General features: G+C 37.2%; 1 protein-coding gene across 1 annotated transcript in view; it reads left to right on the forward strand.

Annotated features, from left to right (window-relative positions):
* CSMD1 (CUB and Sushi multiple domains 1) overlaps nucleotides 1-20,546 on the forward strand; it is a 1,320,281-nt gene that overhangs the window by 1,215,429 nt on the left and 84,306 nt on the right. The window contains 2 exon segments of the mRNA XM_068415956.1: nucleotides 2,162-2,308; nucleotides 13,511-13,699. Of these exon segments, the coding sequence (XP_068272057.1) occupies nucleotides 2,162-2,308; nucleotides 13,511-13,699 (336 nt within the window).

Consider the following 20,546-nt stretch of genomic DNA (forward strand, 5'->3'; position numbering starts at 1 on the left):
TCTCATCTATATTCTAGACCAGAGAAGCCATAAATGTACAATGAATATAATTATTGATGGCTTTTGAACTTGGAAACACTGTATTCAGGTTACTTACAGTGAATATCATTCATTTAATACAGCAAATATTCTTTAATATTTTTTTTTCTCCCTGAAATAAAAAAATCTGTCATTGAAAGTAGAAGGAAATGTCATCTTTCACCTAATATTCAGGGAAGCATCATATGACAGGTCAGCACATCAGAAGTTGAGTATTTATTTCCTTATATAGACAAACTCTGAAATAATAATAAAAAAATCAGACTCAAGAACACCTAAGTCATGCTGTTGACTTTCCTGAACATCATCTGAAGAGCTGCCTGCTAGGTAAGGTGCAGAAACTGAAACTCAACTTCAGGAAAAACAAAGCAAACTAAAATACATTGAATCATTCCTCTGATCTCCCAATGGCTAAAAATTGCAATGTGGCATGTGGTGCTGCAAACTAATTTCGTGATCACTAATAAGGAAAGATTCTCACTTCTTAGTGTGCAGTAGATCTTTATCTGTAATTGTACTCTTTTAGCCGCTTCATTTGAGAATTTGAAAGAACTTATACATTCTGAACTGTAACAAGTAAAGTGTATTAAACAGATTTTACTAAACCCAGGTTGAAGCACAAAGAAACAAAATGAATTGTCATGTTCTAAATCATTTTTTCAAGCAAAAATAGAAATTGACCTTAGCATTCCTCATCATTTATCCTACACTGTAATCATCAAACAGTAACTCCCTAATATGAAAAACAAACAAGCCACAAAACATTCTGGTGAGGGCATGCTGGGCAACCTGTGCCTAAAGCTATGCATATTTTTTCTTATTTTGTATATGTATTTATTATTTAGAATTTATTTAGTAATACTTATTTAGCTGTAGTGTTGTCACTAAGGTGACTGAACTGCAGCTCCTAAGAACTGGGAGGTTGTCTTAACCTTTATGGTTTGCTGTGGCTTCTGTAGCCTCCCTTTTGTACCTGAAATGTCCTGATCAGAAAATATACTTATTTTTTACTGTACTGGAGGGGAGAAGGCTAACAACAATTGTGTTCAGTTTTTAGATGTCATTTGATTCGGTTTTATTTCTGTGTTTTCATGCAACATAAGAAGAGCTGATCAGGCTGCAGCTGCTCAAACTCGGCAAAAATGAATGAAGCAGCCTCTTTATTTGAAATAGCTGCTGTGGCCAAGATAATGTTTGTTGAACATGGCTTTCTTAAACTTGAAAAACATGGAGCAAAAGGCATAGTGAGCATGTGAAAGGGAGTAGTTCAGCTGGAGAAGACATAACCTTCACATGGAGGAAGAAGATGCCATTTCATGTTTTAGAAAGCTTTCAGTTGGAGATTGGTTTGATATACAGATTTTTTTTCTCTTGCATATATGTTGTTTTATTATATAGTTAGCCCCCAAATCATTATTTGTGCTTCTAGGGTTTTATTGCGGTGAAGATATTGGTTTAGTGCCAAGACACAATTTTTCAGCATCCTATATTTACCATAAGTGTATATTTTTTTTCAACTAAATGATATTATAATAAACACAGTATCTTTTAACAGAACTGAGTCCTAATGAAGTATGTATTGTAAATTCATAGACTTGTACATGTGTGTATTCCACAGTGAAACTGTGATGATCTTACATGTGAAGAGCATTTTTTAGCTAATATGCTTGTTATGTAATATGGTGGTGTTTAAAAATATACAAGCTGTACAATGATAAATAATGGATAGATTTACTACCACTCACTAGTTGGAAAGATCTTAAATAAATAATAGATATAAAAGGACAAGGAGCAGAAACATAACCTTATTCAAAGTAATTGTCCCAAATAGAAATTAATTTTAAAAACCCCACATCGCTATTTTTTCAGTGTTTATGGCAAAAACACTCTTTGTTTTATATTCCAGTTTGTTTGTACCAAGATTTTTTATTGTGCCCACTAGTGAAAACCTAAGATCAGATGGATAGTTTAGATAGAGATCTGTTAATTTCACTGACAACGACGTGTTATTTCCTATTCTTTCCTTGTATATTCACATTCACAGCTGAGTTAAAATATGGAAAGGATTACTTAAACTGGTAGTACTTTAAAACTTCAATAGTTTCTTTATTCATCTCTGAAGGTTCTTCTGGGCAAAGCCCTTTGCTGGTTGCTTTAAGTGGAAATCATACTGGACAACTGAACTTTACAAGCAAAATGAATCAACTATATCTTCGTTGGTCAACTGATCATGCAACCAGCAAGAAAGGATTCAAGATCCGTTACTCAGGTAACTATTAACGATTTCCATTAAATTATACTTTGGGGTTACATACACTATTCAGCATCAAATTAGGACTTTTAATATAATGTCTGTTTCTCTGAACATAATTTATTATAATGTATGTTTGAGGATGTGTAATTGTTCTATTGCAAGTTCAAGGTAAGCACAGGACTTAGACTCTCTTTTATTTTCCCGGTTTGCCAAAGATCTCCAGATTAATACTCCTTCAATGAATACTTCTCTCTGCAACCTGCTGTCTTCTCTTACCAGACCTGGAGCAAGGCCTTTGAAATTTAGTGGGAGAGATAGCTGTTAGATTTACACAGAAGTACTCAAGAGTGAGAATTTTTGATGCTGAAATGTTATGTGGTTCTCCACCTGCAATTCAGTACACAATTATTAGATTTACAATTTCCTTGAGTTGCAGTGCACAACTCTTATTACTATGCTTTTCTTCATGTACAAATAAATGGAAAACCAGGGCACAAAAACTGCTTCACTTCTTCAACAGGCTGCATTTGAATCTGGTGGTGCGGTGACACGAATATATGTAAATAGTCTATCTAAATACTGTTAAAAATTATGTCCCTTATTAAGAAAAAAAAAACAGTTGCTAGTATTGCATTACTGGATTATACACTATGTGTAGACATATTGACCATTACTCAGTTTGCAGCCTATTTAAGAGGTTTTCACACTTATATCTGCAGACACATTGCTCCTAAAAGGCTTGGCTTAGGGATCATTTACATGATACAAATAGTGAGAGAAAGAGAGAGGTGATAATTACTCTCTGTTGTTAACATTTGCTTTTTCAATGTTTGGACTTGATTAGCAAAGTAAAGGTTGTGTGTGTTAATTTTGGTGGCTAATAATTGTCAATATAAATTAAGCAGAGAAAGGAATACTAAGAATGTTTTAGAAGAACATGTTATCAAGCACAAAGTATCTCCCATTTAGTCAGGCTAAATGCCATTCAGGGAAAATATTTTCACAGAGCTCACTCCTTTCCTGTACCATCCATGCATTGGAAAATTTCTCTTGTTACTGAAACAGAAGATCAGGGCTAAGCTCAGAGGATAATAATGATCATTGTTTTGGGGACATTGTTTGGGACAGTATGAGCGGAACTATGAGCAGTCAGGTAAAAAAGGAGTTAGTAAAAGCATTATCTCCAGCTTGCCAGCAGCCTTTGGAGTATTACTACAGACAAACTGAAACTGAGGGATAGGGAAAAGCAAAGTTGTTTTCAAGCATACTGGAGATTCATTTAGTTTTTCATAGGGAAAAGGCAATTGCAGGACCTATTAAATGGATTGAGAGTGTGGAAGAAGCAACAAAGAGAATCTGTCACATGATAGCCCACAGATGTGTGGCAGTGAAGGGAATGAGCCCTTCTGTCATGAATTTAAAGTGAGGAAGTAATATCTGGGTTATAAGAATAGACTTCATGTAAAGGATTCATTTTGTAAGTATCAAATTATTAAAGAGACTAATTTTTGAGGAATGAGAAATCATTTTACACCTTTGTGTATGCGCAAAACATGTTTTTCAGTAGTGAATAAGTAGTCTGTCTAATTGCTAGGCTCAATTCATAAATTATTATGGCACTAGCCGCAACTAATAATAAAATTGGGGGACTGGAGAGAGATATGCAATCCTTATGGCTATGTTTTAGGAACAAACAACTGTTTTGCTTTTTTTCCTCTTCACTAAGTCAGTGCCTGCGTTTTTCTCTAAACTTCTGTACATTTTCCATGATATTCAATGGAAATAATCAGCATGAAAGAAGAGTAACAGTGAGCGGCAGCATAAACAATTGAATTTGAATCTTAATGAGAGAAAGCAACGTCATGAAAGTAGGAAAAATACAAGATCCCAAAAAGGCTATTGATACCGTGGCAGCTGTGACTGAGCCAGCAGGCTTCCTCATAATAAAGACCCTGTTGAAATGAATTAATGCCCGCTCACAAGCCCCCCCTTCTTCTGCAGCGATGCCTGTGCACAACATTTTCCAAATTGTAGTTTTGTAACAGCTAGATTTCATTTGTAGATACAAATTTTCTTCACTTTTGAAAAGTGCTAGAAGCATTCAGAGGAATGCTTAATATTGCCTTTAGCATATGAGCTTACTTGTATAAGCTATTTGTCTAACATTGCTTGTATGTTTTCTGTCTTGTGGTTTAAGGCTTTTTACTAAATTTTAGTAGAAAAGAGCTATAGCATTACAGCAGAGGGGTAGTCTTTTAAGGACTTTGAGTATTATAGAGGCATTAGCATAATTTCAATCTAAATAATAAATTTCCTAACTGCACTAACACCTAGATATTAAATGATCTCTTCATTAATCTAGTGAGTATCTGTATAGTATAGTAAAACTAGGAGAGGAAGCATCAGTCAAAGTTTCTTGCAGCTCTAGGGAAATAATCCCTTTTTTCTTTGAAAGGTATGTAGAATGGTAAAATTACAAAAATGGATGACAAAAATATAAGGAAAAGTTATTGCATGCTGAAATTTTTTCTTTTTTCTTTTTAGTGCTTACTTTTTATTTCATAGTGCTTGAACTTGACTTCCTGGTGCAGCTGGGTTCCACCAAAACTATACAGTTTCTTACAAATGGGGAAGCTCTGAGAATGCATAAAGTGGAACGTCCTGAGCCCAGGCTAGGAAACTTACTCCTTGAAATTGCTTTGAAAGATGCCTGAGGAACCTGCTTCTTGGCTTTTTTTTACCTCAGTAATGTATAACCTTGCATACACATTCCTACCCAAGCAAGCTAGCATAAAAGCATAACAAAGGAGCAGTGGATGATTTTTTTTAAGTAGTGGTGGAAGAAATGAAAGTGCACTACAGTACTTGACACACGCTGGTGGCATGGTGATTTGGGAGATAGAGGGGTACTTACCTTGCTCCTTTGCAAGTTCACATTGCCTCTATAACATTTACAAGCTTTTGTTTAACTTTTCATTAGTTGTTCAAGAGTAAATAAGGTAAGTGGTTACTTGGCTAATTTGTAATTGGCTGCCAGCAGAACTGTATATATATTAAAAACCCCGCCATAGATCTCTATTTTACCTTTATTCTGCTCTTGTAACCTCATCTGTTATTGCAAGAAGCTTAATTCTTCACCATCCATTTAATCTTCTTTTTAAGCTTTGTACCTGTGAAACAACTATTCCTATTTCCTCTCTACTTCAAGTTAAAAGAAAAGGCTATTGATTGGTTTGGTTTTGTCTTTACATTTACCAGTAGCTGGTTAGAAGTGACAAGAGAAATGTATGAAGCAGCTAATCAGACTTTATAAGTGTTTCTTCTGTAGTTCCTAAAATTTTAGGTGGTGCTTTGCTGTAATAAATACAGCAGTGGAGGTTTATACAGTACTTTGAATCAAGAACAATATAAACAGGATGATTTATAAATATTGAACCATCAGTAAGAACTTCTGTACTATGAATAGTAGGTTATTTAGTCACATATTGAACTTTTGAAGAGGTAGACATTCACAATTATATCACTAAAGAGGGAATATGTCTTTGCAAACTTACCTTACTGTTTTCATACTGTTTACACGTTACATTTAAAGATAAACTACAAAAATAAAGAATGGCATCCCGACCATTTTTTATTCCTTGGTTAAGTATTGTGCTCCTTTTTGATTCTGTGCATTTTGAAGAGAAAAATAACATATGGAATGGATGGTCCGTTAACTAAGGAACTGTTTTAGTAATCAAAAGAGGTATGTTTAGTTTTCTTGTGTGACCTTACCTAATAACTTAAGCCAGTGTCTGATTTCTTATCTATAAAGTGAGAATGTATAAAGTGAGAATGATAGTAAACCTGTGCCTCACTGGATATTGAGTGAACAGCAGCACAAAGGACATAAGATCCCCTGGTAATACGGTGATGATGACAAGTAAGTATCCAAAAGGGAAAGTTAGAAGGAAGCAATGGACTAAGCTGTGACTTTTTATCTGTCAACAAAAAAATCTAGCATATAAGGTAAACAAAGGCAACACGGGATTTGAAGGAAGGCTTTTTGTTTATTTGTAATTTCAGACATAGGCCAGTGTTTCAGTAAATAGTTATACTTATCTTTTTGCTATAAGTTTTTGGACTATTGATCAAAGATAATGCTGGGAAATTAAGTCCTTTGCTAAAATAAATTCTTAGGGAAAATATCATTATTCACTGTAAGACTGTGTTTTACAAAATCATCTGGGGGGGTTTGACATCTAGTTTCAAATAATTTTAATTTGGAATTGGGAATTATTTAATTGAGCTTCCCTTAGACAGAGTGTCTCAATTAGCTTGGAAAAAACTCAGCATAAATGTTTAAATGTTCCAGCTCTTAAGAGAATCTGCTTTGTGAAAGGAAGAATATGAGCCTGCAAATGCAAAATCAGTGTTTATCTGTGCTGCTGCCCACACATCAGTTGACTAGTCATATGTGATTTCGCCAGGCAGTTATTACCCTGTTAGTCTTCAGTTTCAAGTGACAAATGGATGTTGTGATTATAAGTGAGCTGAAAATGTTCAGTATGTTGCCTTGCAAAAAACACTGGTGTTTAAGAGGCCTTGAAAGAATGTGGATGCTATGTCATCTGGAAAAGTAAATTAAATCTCTAAATGTAAACCTACTTCAAGACACTGAAACGGCTTCATAGAAGTTTACCACGTTTTGTGGATAAACATTGTCATTCCTAGATGAGAGCACTCCTGTGTCATTGCACCTATATCAGCTAAGCCTCATGAAGTTCCAGGACAGATCCTCTGTCAGAAACTGTCTGGGAGAAAACCAGCATTTTATCCCAGTGGTCCTTGATACAATATTTTATGAGCACTCTGTAGAGATTCTGCTTAAGCCCAGAATTTTCACTCATCTGACAGTGGCTGTAGTTCTCAGTTTGACATTCTTCAAGCATTTGCTTACCCTCCAGATCTTCAGACACTTTTTATTTATTGCCTAGTGTGTGATTCTTCAGTTAATATGTCAGTTTCTGATCCTTGACCATGTTTTGTATGCTTCATCCTGGACTCTGAAGGGAGTTCAGTTTAAAGAACAGATTAATAATTACTAAACTGTAGATTAAGAAGGGAATTGTATCGAGTCTTATCAATATTCCTTCACTGTTTCAACAAGTCTTCAACAAGATTTTTCAGAGTTGTAAAATAAAAATCTGTCTTCAGAATTTTAGATAATTTGCTTCAAATTCTTTCCTTCCTTTCATGCTATGTGTAGCTTAGACATATACATTGAGTATCAGCCTTTTCTATTCATATTTTTCTGCCTTTGCAGCACAAAATACTTTTTTTTTTTTTTTTGATAGGGCTTTTACATGGATGAGGGCTACAGGCACTGCTTGTCTGCAGTGTTGTTGCTGGCTTCTGACATATTAATTGCCTGCTGCCACTACTTTAAAATGTCTTCAATAAACTTTTCTATGAGAATAGGAGGTGGATCTGATCTATGTTAAATAACTATTTTAAACATAAGGGGGGAAGGGGATAATATCAGGCTTGCCTGTGACAAGATGTCGGACGACATACCAAGGTTAAAGGGAGAGGGTGCTAGCGAGGGCCCTCAGTCTGTTGCTCTGAGACATGCTGGGTACACTGGAGAACATTTGAAGTCTTACGGAGATGAGCCAGGGGCTTCTGCGGTACTAGGAGCCAACAGGGAAACACCAGTGAAATGCCTCGAAGTCTTACCGGAAAATAGTAACCAAGAAAACTCTCTAACCCAAATGATAGTTTAGAAAGCTGACATTGGTTTGTTGCAGCACTGGGTGCATGGGGGATCTCTCCTCCTAGCATGCACACCTAGGGACAAAAGCACACTCATTATATACATTATAGAAAAATGAGTATTCATACAATTCCGAGTAAAGCCCACCTAATCCAAGAAACCTTATGCATATGCTAATATATTATGTAATCGTCTTTGTGCATGCTTCCTAAATTGGGGAAGGGATCTTGGGTGTGCTCTGGTGGTCTCTGGTGGTCGTAATCCCCCCATAGTTATGCTGTCCACTGTATAACCCCTCTTCTGCGCAAGGGTGGTCGAGGCCTTTTTGTTGACACATGCAGGTGGCTCCAAGGAGAAGATATTGTTCTGATTCTTACAGGATTTATTTCTACTCCTGGCACCAGAGCTATGAATCAAGTCATTTAAGACACAACAAAGATGTTCAGTCTTGCTTATCTCTGGACCTTCTTTGTAATTAGTGAGGAATTTAACAGAGACCTTGGATTCTCTAAGACTAAGTGTAAGCAAGAATCAGTGATGACTATAACTGTGTTATCAGTCCCAGAAGCAGACCCTGTCTTCAAAACACGCAGTTAGCTTCAGAATGTGCTGTTATTTTAGCTGAAAGAAAAGTTGATTCTGTCTAAAGGTTACACAGAGTAGGCCTTTTAGCGCCTACTTTGAGGCTTACTTTTACTAAATGGTCTGGTATCAAAAGGAATTAAGGGGTGTTCCGCTAAGAAGGTGTCACAGCCAACAGCCCAGCTGAAGTGCCTTTACACCAATGCACACAGCATGGGCAACAAACAGAAGAAGCTGGAAGCCACCACGCTGCTAGAAAGCTATGATCTAATTGCCATTACTGAAACTTGGTGGGATGAATCCTATGACTGGAGTGTGCCCATCGATGGCTCCAGGCTGCTCAGAAGGGACAGGTGAGGAAGGAGGGACAGAGTCAATGCCCTCTACATCAAGAAATGGATAGAGTGTGAAGAGCTGCCTCTGAAGAATAGCCACGAGCAGGTTGAAAGCTTATGGGTAAGAATTAGAGACCAAGGCAACAAAAGGAACCTTGTGGTTAGTGTCTACTACAGGGGGCCTGATCGAGGGGAGCCTATTGAAGAAGCCTTCTTACTTCAGGTACTCGAGGCATTGTGCTCACAGTCTCTCGTCCTGCTGGGGGACTTCAACCACCCCAACATCTACTGGAAAAGTAGCACAGCAAGCTGTAGGCAATGCAGGAGACTCCTGGAGTGCACTGAGAATAACTTCTTAAGCCAGGTAATAGACAGCCCTACCAGAGGGGATGTGATATTGGATCTGATGGTCACCAATGCAAGTAAGCTAATTGATGATGTCAAGATTGGAGACAGCCTGGGCTGTAGTGATTATGCACCAGTGGAGTTCACAGTCCTGCGGCATATGGTTCAGGCAAAGAGTAAAGTCAGGACCCTGAATTTTAAGAAAGCCAACTTCCAGCTGTTCAAGAAATTGGTCAATAGGACCTCCTGGGAAACAGCCCTCAGGGACAAGGGAGCAGAACAGAGCTGGCAGATCTTTAAGGACACTTTCCATAGAGCACAAGAGCTATTGATCCCCAGGTAGAAGAAATCAGGCAAGGAAGGCAAGAGACCAGCATGGCTTAGTTGAGACCTGCAGATCAAACTAAAGGGCAAGAAGGAAATACACAGGCAGTGGAAGCAGGGACAGGTATCCTGGCAAGAGTATAGAGATGCTGCCCATTTGTGTAGGGATGGGGTTGGGAAGGCCAAGGTGCAGCTGGAGCCGAACTTGGCAGGGGATGCAAAGAATAATAAGAAGGGCTTCTACAGGTATGTCAGACAGAAAAGGAAGGTCAAAGAAAGTGTACCGCCCATGATGAGCAAGACTGGCAAACAGGTATTAATGGATAAGATGGCTGAGGTACTCAACAACTATTTTTTCCTTAGTCTTCACTGACAATCTCTCTTTCCACATCTCTCGAGTGGATGGACCACAAGGCAGAGACTGGAGGAGCAAAGTCCCTCCCACTGTAAGAGAAGATCAGGTCTGTGACCACTTGAGGAATCTGAATACTATATATACTGTATATTGTCAAAATTAACCACAGCTAAAAAAAATGGCAATAAGTTCCCTGGTAATCAGAACACAAAGTACAACCTGTTATGCTCAAAATCTTGTTATGGGTAAAAACCCCACACTTTACATGTCTAGCCAAGAATTTACTGTTAGTATAACTGAAATGTTAGCAGTTTAATAAAAGAATTACTAGTCCAGGTTAAATGGTTATAGGAAAAAAAAAAAAAGAAGAGAGAAGAACAAATGAAAGCTACTATACAGAAAAACAGTACAGTTACTGTTGTTATACATACACTTATCATCATCTAACCTTTTCCCTGGTGCTACAGTCATGCTTCTCTACTCTTTCGGAGCCCCAGATCAACAGCTTCAATTTGGTGTTTGTGTGCTGGGGGAGATACTGCAGGTCGTCAGCAGCTGGAGTCCAACAAGAAGAGTGTGATATTGATGATTTCTTCCTCACGCTAGGATCCACTTAGGGTCATTTTTGTTTGCTAACACATTTTTACACCCTGCTGTTGGTTAAATTCAAGTTTACTAATATATGTAGTCCATTTTACATGTAATTACTATTTCTTTGCTCTTTTACTTAAGCCTGAAAATAATTTTTGTGCAGCTCTGAGTTATACTTTTTTTAATTGACCACTGATGAGTTGTGTATAGCTTTAGACAGCCCACAAGCTGTCACCCTCTTATGGTACTTATGCCTGTATTCTTCTACGCTGCATACTGTGTCCTCATCTCTCAAGGTCTCTCCTGTTATACCAGGCCTGTGTCTACATGTCACCATGCTAGAGTCCTAAATATCTTATTCTACATGGAATAGTTACTTGCTATGAGTACCTATATAAAGCTATGACTGTACCATAAAAAGATAATAGAAAATTACAAAGATAATTCAAAAGTAAAACAAATTAGGCATACCCACTTGAACAGAAGAAAAAAAAACTGTTAAAGCTAAACAAAATAAAAACAAAGTTGCAGGCAGGTCAAAAAAGGTTGAGACAACACAAACCTGACAAACCTGGGCCTTGAGGACTTGCAAACTCAGTACAAAGTCTGTGATCTGTTACCAGCAAATGCAATACTATTACTAGGCTACAGGGTTACATATCATATGGCAAATATTGTCTGTTTAGGCTTGCACTACTGAGGGAATAAATTTGGAGTTTTGTCTGAATGGCATATTATGTTTAGGACTCATCTGCTATTCTTAAGGTCTTCTAGGATTTTTAAAATTAAATAGTGCTTAAGAGATTACTGAAGATAACTTTAGTGGTCTTAACCGCTGGTCTTTTGTTCTTAACCAGCTTGTGTTGCAATAACAATATAATTTATTCTTCAACAGATTTAAAAGAAAACTAAAGCCATGTTTATTGTACTTCTTTAAATGTCAAACCTGCTTTTAAATTTAAAGAATATTTTAGTAATTTAATTAATTTAATTAGGTATGTAACTGAATGTCACTGTGTTTATAAGGGATACAGAATATGACCCCAAAAAATTGTTTTACTGGACCATCCTAACATTGATTTTCACCCTTTTTTTTTTTTATTTACTTTTTTCAAATAATCCCACAAGTGAAAGAATGTATAAAAATGACATTTCAAGTAGAAATAATGTTACTTAATTGAGAACTATAATTCTGTAATAAAATCTCAACAGATGCCAACTTTTTCAGCACCCTTAATGTAGGACCTAGTTTTATTGCTTTTATTGGGTGGCATTTCTTAGAAATACTTTGATACACTGCATCTAAATCTAGACATATAAAGGAAGTGTCTCAGTTAAGAGCCTAATCAACTCTATGATCTCTCTGCAGTCAGTGAACAGAAACATCCATCTTTAGGTGGTAATTGATATCATGGGTGCACCTTAGGGTGATGAAATATACATACAAAAATAAATAAAAGTGGAGAGCTAGATATTGAAAGCTGAAAGAAGGAAATTAAGGCTGTGTGCAAGAAACAAATATTAAGAAAAATATTTATAGATATAAACCCAATTCTGTAATTATTTACTAGTGAAATAAAATCCCAACATCTACTGGATAATTGTCTGTAGAAAATGATATGAACATGAACATCATAGTATGCCTAAGACACATTTCAACATGATGTAGAGAGTTAGTATTGTAGCAGCAGTTACAAGTCTCAGTGTCCTTGGTACTGACATTTAGTTGTCAGTGGAGTTCAACCCTGTCTTCCCTGTGAAGAACTTTCATAGGCTTATTTCAGTGGTGGATGTTCAGCCAGGTTTATTTTCTGCAAGCCATAGTCCTACCATGCTGCTTCTGAAAAGATATTAATCTCTGTAAGCTTGACATGGTGTACTGCTGCAAATATGCAGTGACATGCACATCAATATCAAGTCAAGGTAAATTTTTTGTATTGCTTTTATCCGTAATGGATAAAGTCATAAATGATTGCATGCAACAAACAGATTCGTGTTAGACTTCACATATATGTCAAACTGTACTTTTGCTCGACCTGGATCTGGTCTGGGTAATCATACTCCATCCTTATGTACAGATATTGCAAGCTTAAAGTCTTCATTATGCACTTTTTGACACAATTACAAATTTCTCACTTTTTTTACTTCCTCAGCACATATCTAAACATTTCATCTGCATGTCAGAAGTTCTTGGGGACCATTTTAGTCAGGAAAACCTCTCTGTGAACAGTATTTGTGGTAGCGGCGATCAAGGTTTAGCAAGGTTTACTTTCATTTCAAAACTTAGATTTAAACAAGTGCATTCTATCTTACCTCAGGTGTAGTGTAAATTCAACATTTAAGAAGCTGCACTCACCTACATTACATTTCTTTGCTAAAAAATTAATATAATTGTAATGTAATATCTTTGGGGAAACATATACATAAAATTACATTAATTTTAATCTGAAAAAAAGTATTTGATGAATCAGTCTATCGTATTTTGTCATGTAAATTTTCAACATATTTGACAAAGTGTTTAATTTTTGACTTTGATGTCTAAGTGCACTGGATTTTTTTAATAAAACTGTCCATAATTAATTTTGTATATTGTGTAGCTCAAAGAACAATATTTATATTTATAGATGTATCGAATTTGAAGTAGATTGTTTACTAAGTGTGAGTGAACTTACTGAACAAACTATATGTTTCCTGATTGCAGCTTCCTCATGTACAATAACGTAAACTGGTTTGTGATTATAAACTATTTTTTGAACTTCATGATATTTCTGCTTAAGAAATCTGACTCTTCACTGAGGATTCCAAAAGTAATATAAAGGATTCTGTAGTAGTTTTAATGGTATTCAAAGTTTACACGTGTCATAAATAATGTGAACTTTGTAAATTGTGTTCCATGTGTTTTTAATAATTTCTTTTCTTTTGGCGTTTAGCTCCCTATTGCAGCTTAAGCCCTATCTTGAGGAATGGTGGAATTGTAAATAAAACAGGTGGTCCCGCTGGAAGTAAAGTTCGCTATTACTGCAAACCTGGGTATAGAATGATTGGTCACAATAATGCGACATGTAGACGTCACCAAAATGGCATGTATCAGTGGGATTCTCCTGTGCCAATCTGCCAAGGTAAGATATTGTTTTCTTGTTGAGTATGCTTCTATAATTTCATTGCAAATAATATTTTACAAAACAAAGATACAGTATTGTCAATACTGCTGTATGCTGAGAGACACATCGACATCATGAGTTTAAATACACATTGACTTGAGTACTTAATGTGTGCAGAGCTGAAGTATTAAGTAGACTAATGCAGTCAGATACAGAACAAATGAAAAATGTGTCTTCAATTTTTTTTATTATATAAAATACATATCTCTAAATAGTCCACAGCTCATAGTATTGTTGTATTACAGAACATTTTATAAAAAGTCAGTAGTTTTCAGGCTTTAATTTGACTATTTTAGAAAATCACTTTATAAACACGCTTTAAAGACGTAATTTGTAACTTCTGCCTTTTTTTGTGTATCCTGGAGTTAGCCAAGGTCTACTTTAGCTTTTTCCAGACATCTGTTAAGAGTAGTTACTACTTGTCAAATGTTTATAGTTTTCCCCTGTATGAAAAGCCAAAGACAAACTACAGGGAAAAGGAGTAATATAAAGTAGTACAAAGCAGTTAAACATGGTTGGTTTTAGTTAAAAATGCTTTTCTGCACATTATTCAGTAAACAGTTAGTGGAGACTAAGGAGTTTTACTTCAGAGAATATCAGCAACATGGGGGAGAGGAGAAAGACTGCAAGTTCTATCCATATCATATATGGCCTATTCTAACATGTTTTTATTTGTGTCTGCTTCTAGTCTGCTTTGTTTATAGGAATAAATGGTAGTAACATTCATATTTAAGGCTTGTTGGAACTTCTTTGATTAAAACCTGTGTTTAGCTGTAAGACAGTAACAGCAGTGCTTCGTGTCTCCTACAAGAAAAGTATTTTGCTTGAGGTTCCATCAAGGACAATTCAGATATTTCCAAAAACAATGTAAGAAGGAAGTTCCATTTTGTGCCTGTCTTTGTTTAGCCTGCACCTGGGGCTAAACAATAACAGCTTTTCTCTCACCCAATGTCCCTTCCCCAACAGAGGAAGGAAATTGGGAAAAAAGAGGGAGTCTCATGGGTTAAAATTAAACAGGTGTAATAAAATAGAGAAACCAATATAAATGATAACACAAAACACACAAAACTATACTTAGCTACAGAGTTGCAGCAGGTTGTTCCAGGAATAGCAATCACTGAGAATAAATTTTTTAAAAAAAAAAAAAAAAAGGCAGCTAGAAGAGAGGAGAGCAAAAATAGCCCCACTTCTCCCCAGCAGCCCTTCCTTTTATAGTGAACTTGATTGTTAATGATATAGAATACACCTGTGGGCCAGCCTGGGTCAGCTGCCCTGCATTTAACTGCTAAGGGCCTTGATCACCATGGCTGACTACAAACTGAAACAAAATACCAATGAAACCAGGACAGTGCCTTAAAAAAAAAAAGAAAAATTGAAAAAATTTGTCTACAGTTGAAGAATTTGAAGGAGTACAGTTCACATCTATACAGAGTGATCTGGTAGCTAAATATTTCTTCAGGATGGGTATTTTCATGCCTACATGGGCCATGTGGCTACACCTCTAGCAGTCCAGGGAGAAACCCAGGCTGCCTGTGTGATACAAGCAGAATCTGTGTATCTGTGCTTCTAGGCTCCAGGGTGCCTTCTAATCCCATATGCCATAATGTGTCCTGGCATATAACGCTGTTTGACCTTCCTGAAGGTCACCAAATCACGGGAGAATGTGTATGTGAGCTGGGCAAGAGGTAAGGTTAGGGACAAGTGCTGCTTTCAGACTTGAAATGCATTTTGAGTGTAATTTCTGATTCTGGCATAGGAACTGAAAGCTCAGAGACATTTTGCACTAAAGAACCTGGAATGATGACTAGGCCTACAGCTTGGCCAGAAGATCAGGAAAGTGGAGGATGCAATTCTGTTCAAGATTCAGATGAAATTTAAGCATCTATATGTGGGCTAAAGTTTTGATTAATTTGCTTAAACATAGAAGTCTAGTGTCATCTGAGGTGCCGTGAGGTACTTTACCTGTCCTCCATCTACCAGTCCAGAAAGGAACAAGCTCTTATGTTATATCCACTAGACTTGTCAGATGTCTTGGAGGCCTAAGAATGTCTCAGGAAGCTCTAGACAATGGGAAAAGGAAACAAGTCAAGTTACATCTGCCTAAACTCTGTTGTAATTAATCTAATCAATACTGTCAGTGAAACTTTGGGAGCCATTCTGCTGACTAGTCAGTAGGAGTCTTTTTTTAAAAAGCACTGAAATTTCAGCATCTTACTTTGGAGCTCAGGTACTTTGAGTGTGTGAGGATAGAGACAATATTCCATCTGCGCTTGTTAGGCTGGAGGAGTTGGGGCCATCAAATTTAGGAGCCCCTATATCACACTTTTCTCCAGAATTTAAGACCTCATGATTCCTCAGCTGTCAGGAATTATATGCAAATTTACCCCGTATCTTTCTACTACTTGTCCATGCTGTTACGACCTGGTCGCAACTAGTTCATAAATCCCTTGGAGTAAATTAAGGTGAAACGACACCAAATAACTGGTATGAAATTAAGAACAATTTATTAATACAGGGAAAGTGGCATGGTTGTAAGTGTGTTGGGTTTCTAAAGGCATTGAGAAAAGAGAGAAAAGGAAAAAGAGAAAGAGAAAGAGGATAGAGACTATGAGAGAGAGGAAAAGAGAGATCACCACCTTTGGATCCAGCGGTGTAAGTTGTCTGTAAAGTTGGAAAATTGTTTGCAGAGTTGCTCCTCCGGTAAATTGCTTGCAGGATCGGTCCTCAGGTGGTGGGCGGGAGCGCACACCAGCATCCCAAGTGAGAAGGTCTAAATACTTTAGGTCATTTGCATGCGAGATAGGAGAGGATGGTAACATCCCTCTTGTCTCCTCCCCTCTGCTCGCTTCCCATGCTAATTGGGACGCCTGCGCTTTGTAGTCTTAGATTGTTCTCGAAATGAGTCGGTGGTCCCCCAAGGGGTGTCTGGTGGTCGTGATCCCCTAGTTGTGGTGTCCGCTGTATGACCCCGCTTCTGCACAAGTGTAGTGGAGGCCTTGCAAAGTTGTTACACATGTAGGCGGGCCCCAAGGAAAAGATACCATCCTGCCTCCGCAGAACTTATCTCTTCCTCCAGCCAGAGTTGTAAATCACAACAATTAAGGCACGTCAGGGGTATTGTTCTGTTCCCACGGCCCTTATCTCTTGCCAGACTTGCAGGCCTCTGTAGTACACATACCCTCCTCCAGCCAGAGTTGTCAAACAAGTAGTTTAAGGCATACAAACTCTGTCCATCACACATGCAGATGATAGTAGCCTGCTGCTACTACTACCAGCATTATTCAACCAAATAGCAGAGATCTGTACGATGAAAATATGATGTTCAGGACCTTCAGAACTCTTTAAAAAATAGCATGATTGCTTTTTTCTTAGCTTCTCCCTTTTTTTTTTAGAATAGTCTAATTTTTAAGGGATTTTCCTATACATTTCTAGTTTTTTGCGTTTTATGTTAAGATTTCCATACCAATGGCAGTTAAAGGCTTGCCAATTTGCCATTCTAACTTTGAAAACTATATCTAAACATAATGAGGTTTTGAAGAGTTCTTAATAATAGGGAGGGGAGAACAGTTCTTGAACAATTTAAGAAAAAGAGTCCCCAATTTTAAGTGCAGAATGGAATAATTCACAGAAAGTGGGAGGAAAAATGTGCAGATATGTGCACGAATTGAGATGAGGTCCCAGGACTTGATTGTGGATAACCAGGGGACAAAGAGTCCCAGAAAGTAATAAATTCTGAACAAAAAATTAAGCAGACTCAAGAAATTCATAAAAATGCTTCAGACACTGTGTTTATCTTTGTTATTTTATCACTATGTGCCAAGAATAGCTGTGAAAATTTTAGGCAATGCAAGCATGTTGACAAATACATTTTTTTCTTTAATTTTAAGCTTTGTTTATAATTTCGGCCATTTATGTGGCTGTGGGTATGTAGATTTCTGTTAGCAGTAGGGGAAAAAAAGAGTTGGGAGATAGGGAGTGAGTTTAATCTTTACTTGAAATTTCTTATTAATGTAGGATTCGTCAATTTTAATATGTCACTTTTACCACTCTGACACAATTATTCCAACTTGTATGTCTGGATGAAGCATATATTTTTCAATGAACTCTGAAATGGAAATTATGTTTCTAAATTTATTAAGTATCTGTTATCAAAATACATGCATTCTCTTTGAAAATTAATTAAATTACACATTTTGATCCAGCTCATGGACTTCATTATGTGATGTTTCCAATGAAAATGCCTTTGATTAAGTCTGAAATTTCTGTAAAACCAGTCCTGCAGGGTTATATTTGTATTTAATAACTGACTGCGTTGGAATTAATGTTTGAAATCAAATTTGATTATTTTTGTCAAAAAAAGGGAGTTCTTTCTTGCATATTTAATATAACAATATCAATTTTAATATGAACACATCTCTAATATGGATTAAATCTGGTAGGGTCAGAAGATGTTTTTTCAATTCCAGTCTTTAATTCAAGTGGAGAATGCATGTTAATGACAGTCCTGGACAATATATAAAGAACTTGACTCTTATCTAGGATATTAGAACTTATTGTTATTGCTTTTATTTCATTTGGGAAGGAAAAAGAGAAACATGAGTCATGCTACATTTGAAATATTTATAAGCAGATAAAATAGCAATTCTTATACAATATCAGTAGATAACTGCTGAGAGAAAATAGTAAACAGGCTCCAGTACTGATCCTGGCAACTACATATTTCTTTTGCTTAGGGACATGGTTTAGTGGTGGACCTTGCAGTGCTAGTTGATGATTGGACTTGATGATCTGAAAGGTCCTTTCCACCAAAACGATTCTATGATTCTGTGATTCTACATGTCATCTTAGCCAATGCTTACCTGATGTCCAGATCTCCATGCTGGAGGAATCTTTTACCTTTTTGATAAATGTTATTACACAAAAAATATCCCTCTTAGCACCCAGTCTTAAAATAAAAATGTGAGGTAGGTAGCACAGTTTAGAAGTTCCAAATCCCAGTTTCCTCTTGTAATGTATTCTATACCTATGATGACATTTCAAAATATAAAACACTAAGAGAAGTATAGTACTTTAGACTAAAAAAAGTAAGTTTGAGGGGTAACCTGGCAACAATCTTCTAATATGTTAAAAATAGCTCCAAAGAGGAATGAAATAATTATGTATGTCCTTTCTAGATAGAGAAATTACAGCTAAGTTTACTTCAACAGGATCTTGAGTTAGACTTTATTTTTTTCTTCTTTTCTCAGGGGGGCTAGTGAAACACTGGAATAGATTGCCTGTGGATAATGTGGAATTTTCATCACTGGAGGTCTTTCAGATACAAATTTGATGAACCTTGGTCAAGTATAATTTTGGGTTGTGATAGGAGAATAGACTAGATGACCATTCATGGCCATTTTTTACACTCACCAGCCCAGACCACACTGGTTTCTGGTTTCTTTGTTATTTCTGTATGTATCCAAGTCTGAAAATTAGGATTTCTGTGGCATGGCGCTCTCCCCATGTTTTCCATTGAATATCATAGACGTAAGCCACTCAGTATGTTTTTTTATTTATGAAACCCACTTTTAGGGACTTCTCTATCGCTACCTTTAATTTTAGGGTATGTTAAATGCCTTTTCTCAGCACTATGTTTCAATGCCACAAAAAACAGGTCACTAAATGATAAATGCTTGTGCATTAAATTTAGGGATTTTCTAGTGTATATGGAAATAAACTCAATGTCTGACTGTAATGCAGTCTCCAGCTTCTTTTCTGTTAGTAGCAGTGAATTTGCATGCTTTAAATATGAATAATACATAAGTATCTTAAAGGTGTACAGGGGGGAGTAGGTAGAGCATTGAACCAGAAGCAGTTCTGCTGCCTATTTTGAGTACAACAGAGCCCTGAAAAGCTGTTGTTCCTGCTGGGGTCACCTTGTGGGAAATGACTCCTAATACAAAGACCTGCTCCCAGAAGCAGCAGAACTTTCTTTTATCCTTCCCCCCTCCACTTTCTCTAACACCATGAAGAGCAGTAAGCATGGGTCTCCAGAACCCCTTCCTTATCACCTCTCTCTCCCTTCTCTGTCCCATTACTATTCATTCTAGTGTCAGGAGGCTCAGCCCTTACCCACTGAGGGAGAAATTGGCAAACGGGTAACAACAGACGAGGAGAAGGCTGAGGCACTCAATAAGTATTTTTGCCTCAGTCTTCACTGGAACCTCTTTGGCAGGGACTAGGGGAGCAAAGTCCCTCCCACTGTAAGAGAAGATCAGATTCGTGACCATAAGTCTATGGGACCTGACGAGATGCATCCCAGAGTCCTGAGGGAACTGGCTGATGTAGTTGCCAAGCCACTCTTCATGATATTGGAAAAGTCGTGAAAGTCAGGTGAAGTCCCTGGTGACTGGAAAAAGGCTAACATTGCACTCATTTTTAAAAAGGGTGGAAAGGAGGACCCTGGGAACTACCAACCTGTCAGCCTCACCTCTGTGCCTGGGAAGATCATGGAACAGATCCTCCTTGAAGCTATGCTAAGGCACATGGAGTACAGGGAGGTGATTCGAGGCAGCCAGCATGGCTTCACCAAGGACAAGTCCTACCTCACCAGCCTAGTGACCTTCTATGATGGAGTGACTACATCAGTGGACAAGGGAAGAGCTACTGATGTTGTCTATCTGGACTTCTGTAAGGCCTTTGGCATGGTCCCCCACAACATCCTTTTCTCTAAAATGGAGAGATTTGGATTTGATGGGTGGACTGTTCAGTGGATGAGGAATTGCTTGAATGGCTGCATCCAGAGGATAGTGGTCAGTGGCTCAAT

Source organism: Nyctibius grandis, chromosome 1 (genome assembly GCF_013368605.1).
Source record: "Nyctibius grandis isolate bNycGra1 chromosome 1, bNycGra1.pri, whole genome shotgun sequence".
In the NCBI taxonomy this organism is placed as follows: Eukaryota; Metazoa; Chordata; class Aves; order Nyctibiiformes; family Nyctibiidae; genus Nyctibius; species Nyctibius grandis.